Source organism: Entelurus aequoreus, linkage group LG20, assembly GCF_033978785.1.
Source record: "Entelurus aequoreus isolate RoL-2023_Sb linkage group LG20, RoL_Eaeq_v1.1, whole genome shotgun sequence".
Taxonomy (NCBI): Eukaryota; Metazoa; Chordata; class Actinopteri; order Syngnathiformes; family Syngnathidae; genus Entelurus; species Entelurus aequoreus.
In genome coordinates, this window is record NC_084750.1 from 48,229,670 (window position 1) to 48,245,293 (window position 15,624).

Sequence of the window (15,624 nt, forward strand, 5' to 3'; positions counted from 1 at the left end):
GCCTGTAGGGCAGTCCACAATGTATGAACGTGGGGCAGAGTGGGATGAAACCACTGTGCCTTGAGACTTTGTATTTGTAATCCACACTGGTTGACCTGGAGTGAGTTGACTCAGATCTCTCACACGGTGTCTTTTGTTGAAACTTGCAGTGTCCTTTACTCTCCTCTCCCTTTCTTTAGCTGCGACGACGGCGCTGTCTGGAAGCTCTGGAGTTAGGAGAGATGGATGCTGGGGCAGTGGAGTGCGAAGTCTTCTGCCCATGAGGAGTTGAGCAGGACTGTAGCCATTTGCGAGTGGTGTAGCTCTACAAGCCAACAGAGCTAGATATGGATCTTTAGCCTTCTTTAGCAGGTTTTTCACGGTCTGCACGTGATGTTCCGCCTCTCCATTACTCTGAGCGAACCTAGGGCTACTGGTGGAATGAGTGAACCCATAAACTGCTGCAAAGTTTTTGAATTCTTGACTGGAGTATTGAGCTCCGTTATCACTGAAAACTGGACCGGAACACCATGCCTGGAGAAGACCGACTTGAGATGCACAATAACATCCTCAGATCGTGTGGAAGTTAGCTTGGCGATCTCTACAAACCTAGAGTAGTAGTCCACTACAAGTAGGTAGGTGTCTTGGTTGAGTGTGTCATGACTGGGTTCTTAGGGTTTGCTTCTCCGGAAGACAAAGGAAAATTGGCGCGGGCAAGGCGTGAATTTAAATACATGATTTATTGTTTAACACTAATAAACTACAAAAAAAAAAGGAAGCAAACAAATGGCGCGCACAAAGGCGGAAATACAACTTGACTAAGAAACAAAAGACGTGCACGTGGGCACAAAAACTATTAACAAAGAAGCAACAACACTAACTGTGGTCTTAATAAAGAAAACTTACTTGGCATGAAAAAAACATGAAAAAGAGCAGCATGGATCATCAGAGTGTGAATGTGTGAGGACGCCAGGACGAACAACAGAAACAGACAGATTTAAATAGTTACGTGATCAGTGAAAACAGGTGCGTGACTCGAAACGTGAAACAGGTGCGTGACAAGACAGGTGAAAACTAATGGGTGACCATGGAAACCAAACCAAACAAGGAAGTGCAACCAGGAACTAAAAAAAGAGCCCAAAACCCAAGCAAAACAAAAACATGATTAACACAGACATGAAAGAGTGAGAGTAAATCAGAACCTACTTTTTGCCATGGTCTCTCTGGGAGCTCACTGGACATTAATGGCTCCACCGGATTGGCTTGTTCTTTGATGCATGTGTTGCAATTTCTCACCAGCTCGTTTAGTTGGCTGCTCAAGCCTGGCCACCATACAGCCTCTCTGGCTCGCTCTCTGCATCTGGTCATCCCCTGATGTCCCTCGTGAAGTGTGTCGAGGACAGAGTTGCGCATCGCTGTGGGAATAACTAGTCTAGAGCCCCTGAGCAGTAGTCCATCGTGTACTGTAAGTATGGTTCTATCAGGCCAGTAAGCCTTCACTGAACCTGTGAGCTTGCTGCGGTCAGGCCATCTTTTCTGACAGTATGACATGACCTCTGAGCACACACTGTCTTGCTGCAGTTGTCCTCTCAGTTGAGCCAAGTATGTTGAGCTGGCGGGCATGTTGGTGATGACTTCATCTGCGTAGATGTTTGTGTCTTCCATGAAGTCTCTGTCTGTCAGTTTCGTGCTTGGGTTTTGGCTGACAGGCGAGCGTGAGAGAGTGTCAGCTGTAAACAAATCTTTGCCAGGGGTGTGTGAGATAGTGTAACTGTACCTCATGAGTCTGAGTTGGAACCGCTGGATTCTGGGAGGAAGGTCAGTGAGTGCCTGGTGACCTAGCAGGCTGACAAGTGGCTTGTGGTCAGTTTCCATGGCAAAATGCCTCCCAATAAGGAAGTCCCGGAAACGCTCGCAACCCCATGTCAATCCTAGCGCCTCCTTCTCCACCTGGGCATATCGCTGTTCGGTCTCTGTCATGGAGCGTGATGCGTACGCGACTGGTTTCCACAGCTCTCCCTCCTTCTGTAGGAGGACTGCCCCCAATCCGTATGAACAGGCATCCGCCGACAGTTTCAGCTCTTTGTTGGGGTTGTACAGTGTCAGTACTGGAGGGGATGTGAGATCATTTTTCAGCCGATCAAACGCTCTCTGTTGTGCACATCCCCAGACCCACTGATACTTCTTTGAGAGAAGGTCTCTCAACGGCTTGTCCTTTTCAGCCAGACCTGGTTTAACATTCCCAGGAAACTGCGAACCTCTCCTGTGTTTGGACGGCTCTCTCATTGACATGACAGCCTTTACTTTGTCTGGGTCAGGTTGCACACCTTCAGCTGACAGAATGTGGCCTAAGAACTTGACTTCACTTCTGCTCAGTTTACATTTCTCCATGTTTAGTGTGACCCCCGCTTCCTGGAGTTTGTTGAGAACGGTGTGTAGTCTGATGTCGTGCTCTTGTTGGTCTCTTCCCCAGATGAGAACATCATCCATGTGGCATACGACTCCCTGCAGCCCATCAATGATCATAGACATACGCCGCTGAAAATGTTCTGGGGCTGACGCTATGCCGAAGGGCAGCCTGTTAAAGTAAAAACGGCCAAAGGGAGTTATGAACGTGGTGTACAGTGACGACTCGGGGGATAATGGGATTTGCCAAAATCCTCTGTTGGCATCTAACTTGCTGAAGACCTTCGCTCCTGCTAGAGAACCAATAGTCTGCTCCACTGAAGGCAGTATGTATTTCTCTCTGCAAACCGCTTCGTTGAGGCGAGTGAGGTCAACGCAGATGCGCACTGAGTCATTCTTTGTAGGCACTGGAACCATGCCCGAACACCAGTCAGTCGGCTCTTCCACTCTGGATATGACTCCAATGTCCTCCATTTTCTTGAGCTCCTCTTTTACTTTGCCTAGTAAAGGGATGGGGACCCGTCTTGGTGTGGCCAGGGAATGGGGAATGGCGTCTGGCCTGAGCTTTATAGTGTATGGCTGCTGCATCATTCCTAAACCCTGAAACAGTTTTGGGTATGACTCTTCCATTTCCGACTTGTCTATGCTGTCTGCTCTGTAGACTAGTTTAAGCTTAATGCTTGCTGGTCTGCTTAACAAGGCTGCATTTAGGTCATTGACAACATAAATATCTTCCTGTATCACCTGCTCTCCTTTGTATGATGACTCTCTGTATCTGCCTAAAACAAATAGAGGCATGCGGCCTGGGCCAAACAGTGGTCTGTCGGGTTTGGCTAGCTGCGTGTTGCCCTCTGTAATAGCATAGTAAATCTTAGCTGGGATAACTGAGACATCGGCTCCTGTGTCGATCTTAAACCTGACTTTGTGGTTTCTCACAATTAAATCAGCATACCATGGGTCTAAACCTGCATCTACTGAGCCTAGGAACAAGGGAGTGTCATTGTTACATTCTGTCTCTACAACATGTACTGTTTTGGTAGATTTACATACTTTGTTGTAATGGCCTCTCTTTCCACATGTGTGACATGTGACGTCTCTGGCTGGGCACTGTGCTTTGGCATGACCAGGGGACTTTCCACATCTGTAGCATGTCTGGCGATCAAATAATGGCTGTGGCTTTGCTGCTGAGTGCTTTGGGTGATGAGGGATCTTGGGTGTAAATGGTTTTTGTCTTCTGCCTTTTGTTATTGCATCAATGTCCATCCTACCCCCTCCCCTGAGGTCTGTTTGCTGCCTCTTGATCACTTCGGACTGTCTTGCCATGTTGACTGCTTTTTCCAGCGTCAAATCTGGATCTAACTGCAACCTCTCGGATAGACTGGCGTCTCTCAGCCCCACCACAATACGATCTCTTATTAACTCGTCGTGGAGTGCTCCATATTTGCAGTTTTCTGCCAGGGCATGCAATGCAGTAATAAAAACATCAACAGCCTCGTTTGGTTGTTGCACTCTTTGGTTTAATCTTGCCCTCTCATATATCACATTCTTCCTAGGCACAAAGTACCTTTCAAGCGTGGCTTTCACTGAGGTGTACTGCTGTCTCTGTACGTCGGTTAAATCATGACCGCGCAGGATGTCATCTGCTTCATCCCCCATGCAGTAGATCAGAGTGTTCACCTGGTTAGCTTCAGTGCTAAGATGGAGGTTGCTGGCTAGCCGGAATCTCTCGAACCTGCGTATCCATCGTTCCCAGTCCTGAGGCTTTGAAAAGTTGAACGCTTCAGGTGGTTGTATGGAGAACGTAGCGCTCGGAGGAGCGTTAGCATTAGCCGCTAGCTGGGGAGGTTGTTGTTGCTGCGCTGCCAGTACAGCTGCTGCGTTGCCGCCTTCGGACATCTCGTCTCTCCTGACGTTATAAAACTCTCCTTTCAGCTGTTAAAGTTGCTCTTTTTACCGCTGCCGAACTTCTGACACCATGTCGTGGTATGGGTTGTAATGATCAGACGGTTTATGCAAGCAATGTGTTTTATTCCGACCAGCCTCAGTCTACCATAGGATTCAGTGTCACAACATCAAGCGTCATTACGTTACATCCGGTCGGGGACATCCTGTATGCTATTTCAAAATAAAGGCATACCAGATAACACCACATATATATATATATATATATATATATATATATATATATATATATATATATATATATATATATATATATATATATATATATATGTGTGTGTGTGTGTGTGTGTGTGTGTGTGTGTGTGTGTGTGTGTACACACACACACACGCACGCACGCACACACACACACACACACACACACACACACACACACACACACACACACACACACACACACACACACACACACACACACACAGCGCGCCTCTTCTCCCGAGCCTCTTCTGCAGCTCTCCAGTAGAACACACTCAGATCGTCTCAGTTTCTAGCCGATACTACATAAAAAATAACGCAGTAACGCATCATGTAGTAATGGTAACTGAGTTACTGAATATAAAAAAAATAACGCGTTAGACTACTAGTACGCCAAAAATAACGACGTTACAGTAACGCGTTAGTCCCAACACTGCAGTTCAGTGTTCTTTAATCTGTGCATCCATGTACACATATATGTCCTTTATTAGACTCTATTCATTAATAACTGTTTGTATATTAGTTTGAGCGCACTTTGATGCTTCTCCAGCTAGCTTAGCCTGCTAGTTAGCTTAGCTTGTAGTTGCTAACAAAGAGAGGCGGAAGTGATGAAAACACATCGCTAAGCAGAGATCAAGTGTGAGTGTAAAGTGTTGTGATTGTGTGAAAATGTGCGAAAGAACCATAGCAGAGTACGAGGAGGAACCTTGTCCAACAAAAGAGGAGAAGGAGCGACAACATCAAGTTGTGTTACACACAACAGGTTTGTTTACTTCTTACTCTCACATCTTTACTAACTTTATATTTATTATTAACACTATGGTGGCGACTTGTCCAGGGTGTACCTCGCCTTCCGCCCGATTGTAGCTCCAGCGCCCCCCAGCGCCCCCGCGACCCCGTTGTAACACGTGCTGAATGTGGCTTGGCATTGTCTTGCTGAAATAAGCAGGGGCGTCCATGAAAAAGACGGCGCTTAGATGGCAGCATATGTTGTTCCAAAAGCTGTATGTACCTTTCAGCATTAATGGTGCCTTCACAGATGTGTAAGTTACCCATGTCTTGGGCACTAATACACCCCCATACCATCACACATGCTGACTTTTACACTTTGCGTGGATAACAGTCTGGATGGTTCGCTTCCCCTTTGGTCCGGATGACACAATGTCGAATATTTCCAAAAACAATTTGAAATGTGGACACGTCAGACCACAGAACACTTTTCCACTTTGCATGAGTCCATCTTAGATGATCTCGGGCCCAGAGAAGCCGGCGGCGTTTCTGGGTGTTGTTGATAAATGGCTTTCGCTTTGCATAGTAGAGCTTTAACTTGCACTTACAGATGTAGCGACCAACTGTATTTAGTGACAGTGGTTTTCTGAAGTGTTCCTGAGCCCATGTGGTGATATCCTGTAGAGATTGATGTCGGTTTTCGATACAGTGCCGTCTGAGGGATGGAAGGTCACGCTCATTCAATGTTGGTTTCCGGCCATGCCGCTTACGTGGAGTGATTTCTCCAGATTCTCTGAACCTTTTGATGATATTACGGAGCGTAGATGTTGAAATCCCTAAATTCCTTGCAATTGCACTTTGAGAAAGGTTGTTCTTAAACTGTTTGACTATTTGCTCACGCAGTTGTGGACAAAGTGGTGTACCTCGCCCCATCCTTTCTTGTGAAAGACTGAGCATTTTTTATGAAGCTGTTTTTATACCCAATCATGGCACCCACCTGTTCCCAATTAGCCTGCACACCTGTGGGATGTTCCAAATAAGTGTTTGATGAGCATTCCTCAACTTTATCAGTATTTATTGCCACCTTTCCCAACTTCTTTGTCACGTGTTGCTGGCATCAAATTCTAAAGTTAATGATTATTTTCACAAAAAAAAATGTTTATGAGTTTGAACATGAAATATGTTGTCTTTGTAGCATATTCAACTGAATATGGCTTGAAAAGGATTTGCAAATCATTGTATTCCGTTTATATTTACATCTAACACAATTTCCCAACTCATATGTGGGCTCTGTACCGAGAATGTCGTTGTGGCTTGTACAGCCCTTTGAGACACTTGTGATTTAGGGCTATATAAATAAACATTGATTGATTGATTGATATGGAAATGGGGTTTGTAAAAAATTTTTTTTTTGAGATATCCGGCGGGCCAGATTGAAAAGCTTAATGGGCCGCATGTGGCTCCTGGGCCTTAATTTGCCCAGGTCTGATATTAGGTGTATTGCTGCCCTCCACAGGTTCTTAACGGGATTTCCTCCTTCTGTCCTATGGCCCACACTACATTCTACAGTCCAGTAGGTGGCAGTATGAACCTTTCAAGTCATGGCTGCAAACTGCCAGTAAGAAGAAGTAATAGAGCTGGTTGCTTGTATCTCTCACGAGATCTGACAACATGTTTAAATAGAACAATTGACAGGTTGACAACATCCAAACAAACCAAGTCATCTCCAACACATCTCAACATTACACACATCCTCCAGGCTGACTTAGTCATGTAGAAAACATTTAAAAAATTGACTGCGATAATAAATAGAATAAAATACATACTTACAAATATTAACTACAATTATTGTACCCAACTTTAGTTGAAGCATACATTGTTTATTGCATAAAGGTCTGGGGACATACATATAAAACAATCACACAACAATATTCATATTACACAAGAGAGTAATAAAGACAATTAATAGAATGGATTATAGAGACCCAACTAATGATTCATAAAGTCACACATTTTAAAATTGTATAAAAGACAACTGCTCAAATGATGTATAAAGTAAATAATAATATGCTTCCAGAAGTGGTCCAGAAGATGTTTCAGATGTGAACCAGTAAATATGAACTAAGAGGGATTTATGTGTACTCAAAAGCAAAGGTATGAACACATGTAAAACAAATATGTATATCATATAAAGGAGTTCATCTATGGAATCATCTACAATTAGAAAATAAAATATGTAACACTTCATTATTTCAAAAAACATATATAAAACACTATTATGAATAAGTACAAAAGTGAATTATGAATATCTACAAATAAAATGTTTATTGTGTGTAACATATTTTATGTAGTGTTTATTGTCACCTTTTCAGTCCAATTGTTCTGTTCATTTTAAAGTACACAAATGTGTATATTAACTCATGTACTTGACTGAAATAAAAGCACTAATCTGAAGTGTCTCATCTATAAATGTTAGAATCATATTAACACGATTGTGTTACACACACAACAATGATGTCACACATGTTATATGTGCTGATGTTGTTAGAAAGTCAAAGTTAAAGTTTTGACAGTTTATTTCAAATCCTGCATCTTCATTTGCTGCTGCTGTTCTCACCAGCACACTTGTGTTTCTTACACTGGTACTTAGAAGACAATCTTTCACCACACACACTGCAACTCAACACTTTAACTCCTGGGTGTCTTCTCATGTGTGCTGTACAAGATTGTCGGTGACGAAAGCTTTTGTTGCAGCTTGAACAGGAGTATGGTTTTTCACCAGTGTGTATTCTCATGTGTTCTTTTAAACTTTGATTTGTTACAAAACTTTTACCACATTCTGAGCAGGAAAAAGCTTTTTCTCCAGTGTGTGTTCTCATGTGTGCTTTGAAATATTGCCTTTGAGTAAAATCTTTACCGCAGATTGAACATGAAAAAGCTTTTTCACCAGTGTGTGTTCTCATGTGTAATTTTAAACTTTGATTTATTACAAAACTTTTACCACATTCTGAGCACGAAAAAGGTTTTTCTCCAGTGTGTGTTCTCATGTGTGTTTTCAAATTGTGCCTTTGAGTAAAATCTTTACCGCAGATTGAACATGAACAAAGTTTTTCTCCAGTGTGTGTTCTCATGTGTGTTTTCAAATTGTGCCTTCGAGTAAAATCTTTACCGCAGATTGAACATGAACAAGGTTTTTCTCCAGTGTGTGTTCTCATGTGTGTTTTGAAATGTTGATTCATTACAAAACTTTTACCACATTCTGAGCAGAAAAAAGGTGTTTGTCCAGTGTGTATTCTCATGTGTCTTTTCAGACTACGATGGTGATTAAAAGTGTTGTGACAGAGAGAACATGTGAAGTGAGTGTTGTCAGTGTGACATGTCTTATCATGTTTAGAGTGTTCATCATCAGTGTCAGGAGAGTGTGACGTTGTGTCCTCACTATCTGATAGTGGAGCTAAGATCTTGTCTGCTTGTGATCCTCCACAGTGGTCTCCATCAGCTTCTGTTGTCATGTGTTGTGTTGAGCTGCTGCTTCTCTTCTCCTCACTCTCACCTTTGACCTCATCACCTTCACTCTTCACAGGGACACCAGTCACTGGCATCTTGGTGACATCAACCTCCTCCACTCCTTCAACATGCTGACTGATGCTGTGTTCCTCCTCTTCCTCTTTAATGTGAGGGCTCAGTGGGTCATCCTCTTCCTCTTTAAAATGGGGGATCAGTGGGTCCTCCTCTTCCTCTTTGATGTGAGTGGTCAGTGGGTCATCCTCTTCCTCTTTAAAATGGGGGATCAGTGGGTGTTTCTCTTCCTTCTTAATGTGGGAGGGCTTTGGCTCCATCCTGAAGCTCCACTTCTGTTGTTCAGGGAGAAGATGTTCTTCACAGACGTCTGCAGGACACAAGAAGACAAACACGTTTTAGAAACATCCAGCTCTGCTCAGTCACGTTTGCATGCACTTAGGAAAAACAAGTTCTCGTATGAACTGTCTTGAAATCTCAGTGACGCACAAACACGCTGCTCTTTACAACATTATTCACAGGAAAAGAAAAACAAACCAGGACGACAGGACTTTTTACTGTGGATAGACGATATAGTTTAAAATTGATTTTGCGATATATTATTTCATATAGAATTACTAATAGAACTAGGGATGTCCCGATCCGATATTTGGATCGGATCGGCCGCCGATATTTGCCAAAAAATGCGTATCGGCAAGGCATGAGAAAATGCCGATCTAGATCCAGTTTAAAAAAAAAACTCCGGTCCGTGTTTTCCAACGCACCGATTTAAATAATACATTCCACTTTTCTGCTGCTCCCTACTTTCTGTTCCGCATTTTCCAGCACACCTTCAACACATCCACAGGTCTGTGGATTCTCACGCAGTTGCTTTTCGCTGCTGGCATTACACCACAAGCTCTTCTCACTCTTTTATGTGTCTCCCTCTCACAGACAGCAAGCGCACCTTCTTACACACGTCACCTACTGTCACGTCATACGTCACATACTGTCACGTCATACGTCACATACTGTCACGTCATACGTCACATACTGTCACGTCATACGTCACATACTGTCACGTCATACGTCACCTACTGTCACGTCATACGTCACATACTGTCACGTCATACGTCACCTACTGTCACGTCATACGTCACCTACTGTCACGTCATACGTCACATACTGTCACGTCATACGTCACCTACTGTCACATCATACGTCACCTACTGTCACGTCATACGTCACATACTGTCACGTCATACGTCACCTACTGTCACGTCATACGTCACATACTGTCACGTCATACGTCACCTACTGTCACATCATACGTCACATACTGTCACGTCATACGTCACATACTGTCACGTCATACGTCACACACGTCACCTACTGTCACGTCATACGTCACATACTGTCACGTCATACGTCACATACTGTCACGTCATACGTCACCTACTGTCACGTCATACGTCACCTACTGTCACGTCATACGTCACATACTGTCACGTCATACGTCACACACGTCACCTACTGTCACGTCATACGTCACATACGTCACATACGTATACGCCCTCCCCGAGCAGAGAGGTAGCAGCATGGCTAACGTTAGCTGTGATGCTAGCGCAGCCGTGCGAGCAACGTTCCCTCTAAGGTGCGCGCCTGTGCAATTGCGCACTGCTCAAGCGCCCTCTGCGCACGGCAAATCTATGCCACGCACAAAATCAAATAAAAAAATAAGCGCATAACAATTTTCGCCACACGGACACGACAGAGAAATCAGTTTTCGTCATCATTGTTCAAATATTGTAACGTCTGTGGAGACGCTTATCTCCATTCGGTGCCACACGCCCACACCATCAAAATGCAGAGGCAAAAATGTCCACATCAACACTGTATGAAAAAATTAGTGATTTTTTTAGTTGTGATTTCCTTCTCTGCATGAAAGTTGAAAAGTAGCATATATTAATGCAGTATGAAGAAGAATGTTTTAATGTAGACATGCAAGCCTTGAAAGAACATTTTGAAAATCAAGACTACATTTCCTGCAAATGGGTGCATTTCTACCCTATATTTTAACTTTACATTTATTCTCATATCAAACTCTTTTGGCTGTCTTTTTGACACTTACATCCGGCGCCCCCCTCCACACCCCAAGTTATAAATAATGTCAATAATTCAATGTGATTATCTTGTGTGATGACTTTATTATGATGATAGTATATATCTGATAGTATAAATCTGTATCATGAATCAATTTAAGTGGACCCCGACTTAAACAAGTTGAAAAACTTATTGGGGTGTTACCATTTAGTGGTCAATTGTACGGAATATGTACTTCACTGTGCAACCTACTAATAAAAGTCTCAATCAATCAATCAAAACACATAGAATCATCATACTGCTGTGATTATATGCATCAAGTGTTCATTCAAGGCTAAGGCAAAATATTGAGATGTATATCGTGTATCGCAATATGGCCTTAAAATATCGCAATATTAAAAAAGGCCATATCGCCCAGCCCTAGTTCAATGATGCCATTTCTGTTTGTCATGTATAATTTTGTTTATTTTGTGTTTATCCTTGAATAAACAGGTCAGTTTCTTGTTACCAGCCATTGTGTATTATTCAAACTCACCTAGTTCAGCTGGCTAGTTGTGATTATAAATCATGCCTCTCACATCTTCAGATGTGTGTGTACGTTTAAAATGTTAAAATGTGGTACTCCTGTTCTACATCACGTGGAAGTGTCATGTCATGGGGATGGTGTGCTTTCAACTAAGGGTGAGACGATACAGTCAGCTCACCAAAGGATACTTGATATTGGCTTTAGGAGAACGAGACGATATTCTGGTGGTTAACATGATTCTTACACATATGTGTACTTCATGTGTATATGAATGTACTTTCCCTTGTGTGCTTAGTTTTACTGTAACTTCATTGTGGATAAAATCTATAAACAACCTCAATTGTTTGTCATCTTTAATTTGAAGGACTGTTTACTTAGCTGACATTTTCAGAGGAAACTGCACTTTTTTAAAATGTCGCCTATCATCCACAATCCTTATGTAAGACATATGTTTTTCATTTCTATGAATTCTAATGAGTAAATAAACTTGAGCAAAAATCAGCTAACATTGGAGTCAATAGGAGCTCCTCTATTAGACCCACAAAGTCCTCCAAATAACCATCCAAAAACTGCCAACAATACTCCATTTACATTTTGTGACCTGAATAATAACCAAGTATTAGGGATATTGTTATTATAAGCGCTAACATTAAGGACCTACTTTTAGCGGCGCATTGATCACAGAAGTAACTAGCTTATGTTGCTATATTGACATACTGAGCTGCTTTCTCGCCTCTAAGATGGTGAAAGCTAATTCTAGATTATAAATCATGCCTCTCACGTATGTAGTAGAAGGTTGTGGACATAAACCGAGAACTGGGTCAACTTTGACATCCAACTTAGACCTGGAGATGGCAAGAAAGACACAAAAATACGCTCTTTTGCATCCACCCTTTTTTAACCCTTTATGAGGATTAATTCTTCATCTAAACGGGAAGATATGAACATCCCATCAGTCGGCATCCCAGTGAGAGCAGACATTGTATGCTTAAAATGAGCAAGATATGTAAATATGACATGTTATTAAGAATGTTACTACATTACATATATACTTACAGTGTGTATTTAAAATGTTGAAGGTTTTAGGATGTTATTTAGAGCACTTTATAGGCAGAATAGAGCGGCTACCAATGACTCAATTGTTAGCTAACTTTTGCTGAGTTTTATTTTCTATTGAGGACGCATTAACCATCGACCTGCTCAGTGGCCTTGTGGTTAGAGTGTCTGCCCTGAGACTGGAAAGTTGTGAGTTCAAACCCTGGCCGAGTCATACCAAAGACTATAAAAACGGGACTCATTGCCTCCTTGCTTGGCACTCAGCATCAAGGGTTGGGGGTTAAATCACCAAATGATTACCGAGCATGGCCTCTGCTGCCCTCACCTCCCAGGGGGTGAACTTGGGGATGGGTCAAATCCAGAGGATAATTTCACCACACCAAGTGTGTGACTACCGTTGGGACCTTAACTTTAACTTACATAGGGACTGTGAATGATTCCAAAAAGTGCAGTTCCCCTTGAAATGAGAAAATAGAACAACAAGATATCATGTGAAGTGAATTATATTTAGATAGCGCTTTTCTCTAGTGACTAAAAGCGCTTTACATAGTGAAACCCAATACCTAAGTTACATTTAAACCAGTGCAGGTGGCACAGGGAGCAGGTGGGTAAAGTGTCTTGCCCAAGGACACAACGGCAGTGACTAGGATGGCAGAATTGTTAAGAAATTATCGATATGATACCCCAATTGATATTCCTTATTGATACCAGTATTAATCGGTACTACATGTAATTTGTGGAAATAAAAATGTAAAAAAAAGGCATTTTTAATAGCATTCCTATTAGCACAAGAGGTTGAACACCTCCAACATGATGTTCTGTAACATCTCAGAGCAGGGAAGTCTTTTATCAACAGCTGTTTATTTGAAGTGTTAAAGAAGTCAACTATTTGTGCAGTGCAAGGTGATATGCAGTTATGTCATCTTCTTGTCAATAACACACACATCACACTTTTGTGTGTGGTTGCTTCCTTATTTGTCATTATTCAAAGCTGATGTTAATGTGTAGCAGCAGCAGCTGAACTCAATGTGACAACGTGTCATAGTTACGTCAGTCAGCTGGAATTAAAAATACAAATAGTTGTGTCGTTAGTCCAGAATCTTCACGGTCCTCATGGATGACATAATTAGGAACCAGTACTAAAAAAAATGGTACTTGGTATACATCCCTAATCTTCACCACTAAACCTTTGAAATATGCTGACATATGTGCTGCTAAAGGTAAATAAACAGTAGCCATATTGAATGTTTGCCTTCATTTGACCACGTGAGGTAAGGAGGACGGCCTCTAGGTCACATGGTTACACCCCAGCAATTACATTGTTGATGATTGATGAGCATTCATTTTTAAATGGTGGTGTTAAAAAGCAAGTATATCTCCATCTTTAGTCATAAATGTGGCCCCCGGATGAACATGTGTCACAAACATTGTATTAGATGATATGTGGATGTTGTGCTTACTTGGACTGTGATGAAGCTGTGAGGACTCACGTGCTTTGTCTTCATGCTCTTCAGTCTTCACAGAGACAACAGTCATGACATCATCCTCCTCCTGCCCTACAACACACTCTCCCTCCTCTTCTTCTTTAAAATAGGGGGGCTGTGGATCCTCCTTGTCCCCTTTAAAATGTGAGGGCTGTGGATCCTCTGAAGTGAAACTGTGCCCCTGCAGATGAGGGAGACATTCTTCTTGGTGTCCAATCAGCTGATGGATGTCTACAGGACACAAACAAAACACATTTTAACTCCTACATGCTAAATATTAAATTGTACATAAAATATAGGGCTGTGGCTATTGAACATTTTATTAATCAAGTGTTCCACTGGAAATGTTTTTGATTAATCGAGTAACTGGATAAAACATAGTGTTGCTTGGTTAAAGACGAATTTAAGACATTTCACTTAATAATGAACGGTCAATTGGTTTGAGATGGTATGAGATCAAGATGTCATCTTTAGATCAGGCTTTGTTTTTTCCACAATCACTGCCACATCAAAAAGTCAAAGTACCAATTTTTGTCACACACACACTATGTGTGGCGAGATTGTTCCCTGCATTTGACCCATCACCATTGATCACTCCCTGGGAGGTGAGAGGAGCAGTGAGCAGCAGCGGTGGCTGCGCCCAGCAATAACTTTTATGGTGATTTAACTCCTACTTCCAACCCTTGATGCTGAGTGCCAAGACTTCCGGATTTCAGTGCCTCTCCCGGAGCAAACATTCCCCGATTTTCACCCGGACAACAACATTGAGGGCGTGCCGTGATGGCACTGCCTTTAGCGTCCTCTACAACCTGTCGTCGCGTCCGCTTTTTCACCTTACTATCTGCGTTCCAACCCAGTCACATGTAGTATGCGGCCTCTGCTTACACACGTAAGTGACTGCAAGGCCTACATGGTCAACAGCCATACAGGTCACACTGAGGGTGGCTGTATAAACAACTTTAACACTCTTATTAATATGCGCCACACTGTGAACCCACACCAAACAAGAATGACAAACACATTTCAGGAGAACATCCGCACTGTAACACAACATAAACACAACAGAACAAATACCCAGAATCCCATGCAGCCCTAACTCTTCCGGGCTACATTATTCACCCCCGCTACCACCAAACCCCGCCCACCACAACCAACGCACGGAGAGGGGAAGGGGGTGATGTGTGGGGGGGCAGGGTTGGGGGGCGGGGTTTGGTGGTGGGTGTACAATGTAGCCCGGAAGAGTTAGGGATGCAAGGGATTCTGGGTATTTGTTCTGTTGTGTTACGGTGTGGATGTTCTCCCAAAATGTGTTTTTTTCATTCTTGTTTGGTGTGGTTTCACAGTGTGGTGTATATTAGTAAGAGTGTTAAAGTTGTTTATACGTCCACCCTCAGTGTGACCTGTATGGCTGTTGACCAAGTATGCTCATGCAGTCACTCATGTGTGTCTGCAGAAGCCGCATACAACATGTAACTGGGCTGGCACGCTGTTTGTACAGGTTGTAGAGGGCGCTAAAGGCAGTGCCATCACGGCACGCCCTTATTACTGTTGTTTGGGTGAAAATCAGCAGACATTTGTGAGAACAGTTACCCTGAAATTCGGGAGTTGGCAAGTATGACGCTGTCAAGCGCCATTCATATAAAACTCGCGGGCCGCACTAACATTCAATTTTCATATTAAGGTGGGGG

General features: G+C 42.7%; 2 protein-coding genes across 7 annotated transcripts in view; one reads left to right on the top strand and one right to left on the bottom strand.

Moving 5' to 3' along the window:
* LOC133636327 (zinc finger protein 37-like) overlaps positions 1-15,624 on the top strand; it is a 497,781-nt gene that overhangs the window by 383,297 nt on the left and 98,860 nt on the right. The gene's annotated exons all lie outside the window — the stretch shown is intronic.
* LOC133636328 (gastrula zinc finger protein XlCGF57.1-like) overlaps positions 1-15,624 on the bottom strand; it is a 346,899-nt gene that overhangs the window by 167,002 nt on the left and 164,273 nt on the right. For 2 of the 5 annotated variants that reach the window (XM_062030245.1, XM_062030239.1), the window contains exon 2: positions 13,913-14,167. In XM_062030245.1, the coding sequence (XP_061886229.1) occupies positions 13,913-14,167 (255 nt within the window). Of the gene's footprint in view, positions 1-7,130; positions 9,159-13,912; positions 14,168-15,624 lie in introns of those variants that run through there. The other 3 variants (XM_062030252.1, XM_062030249.1, XM_062030253.1) reach the window with 3 other exon arrangements.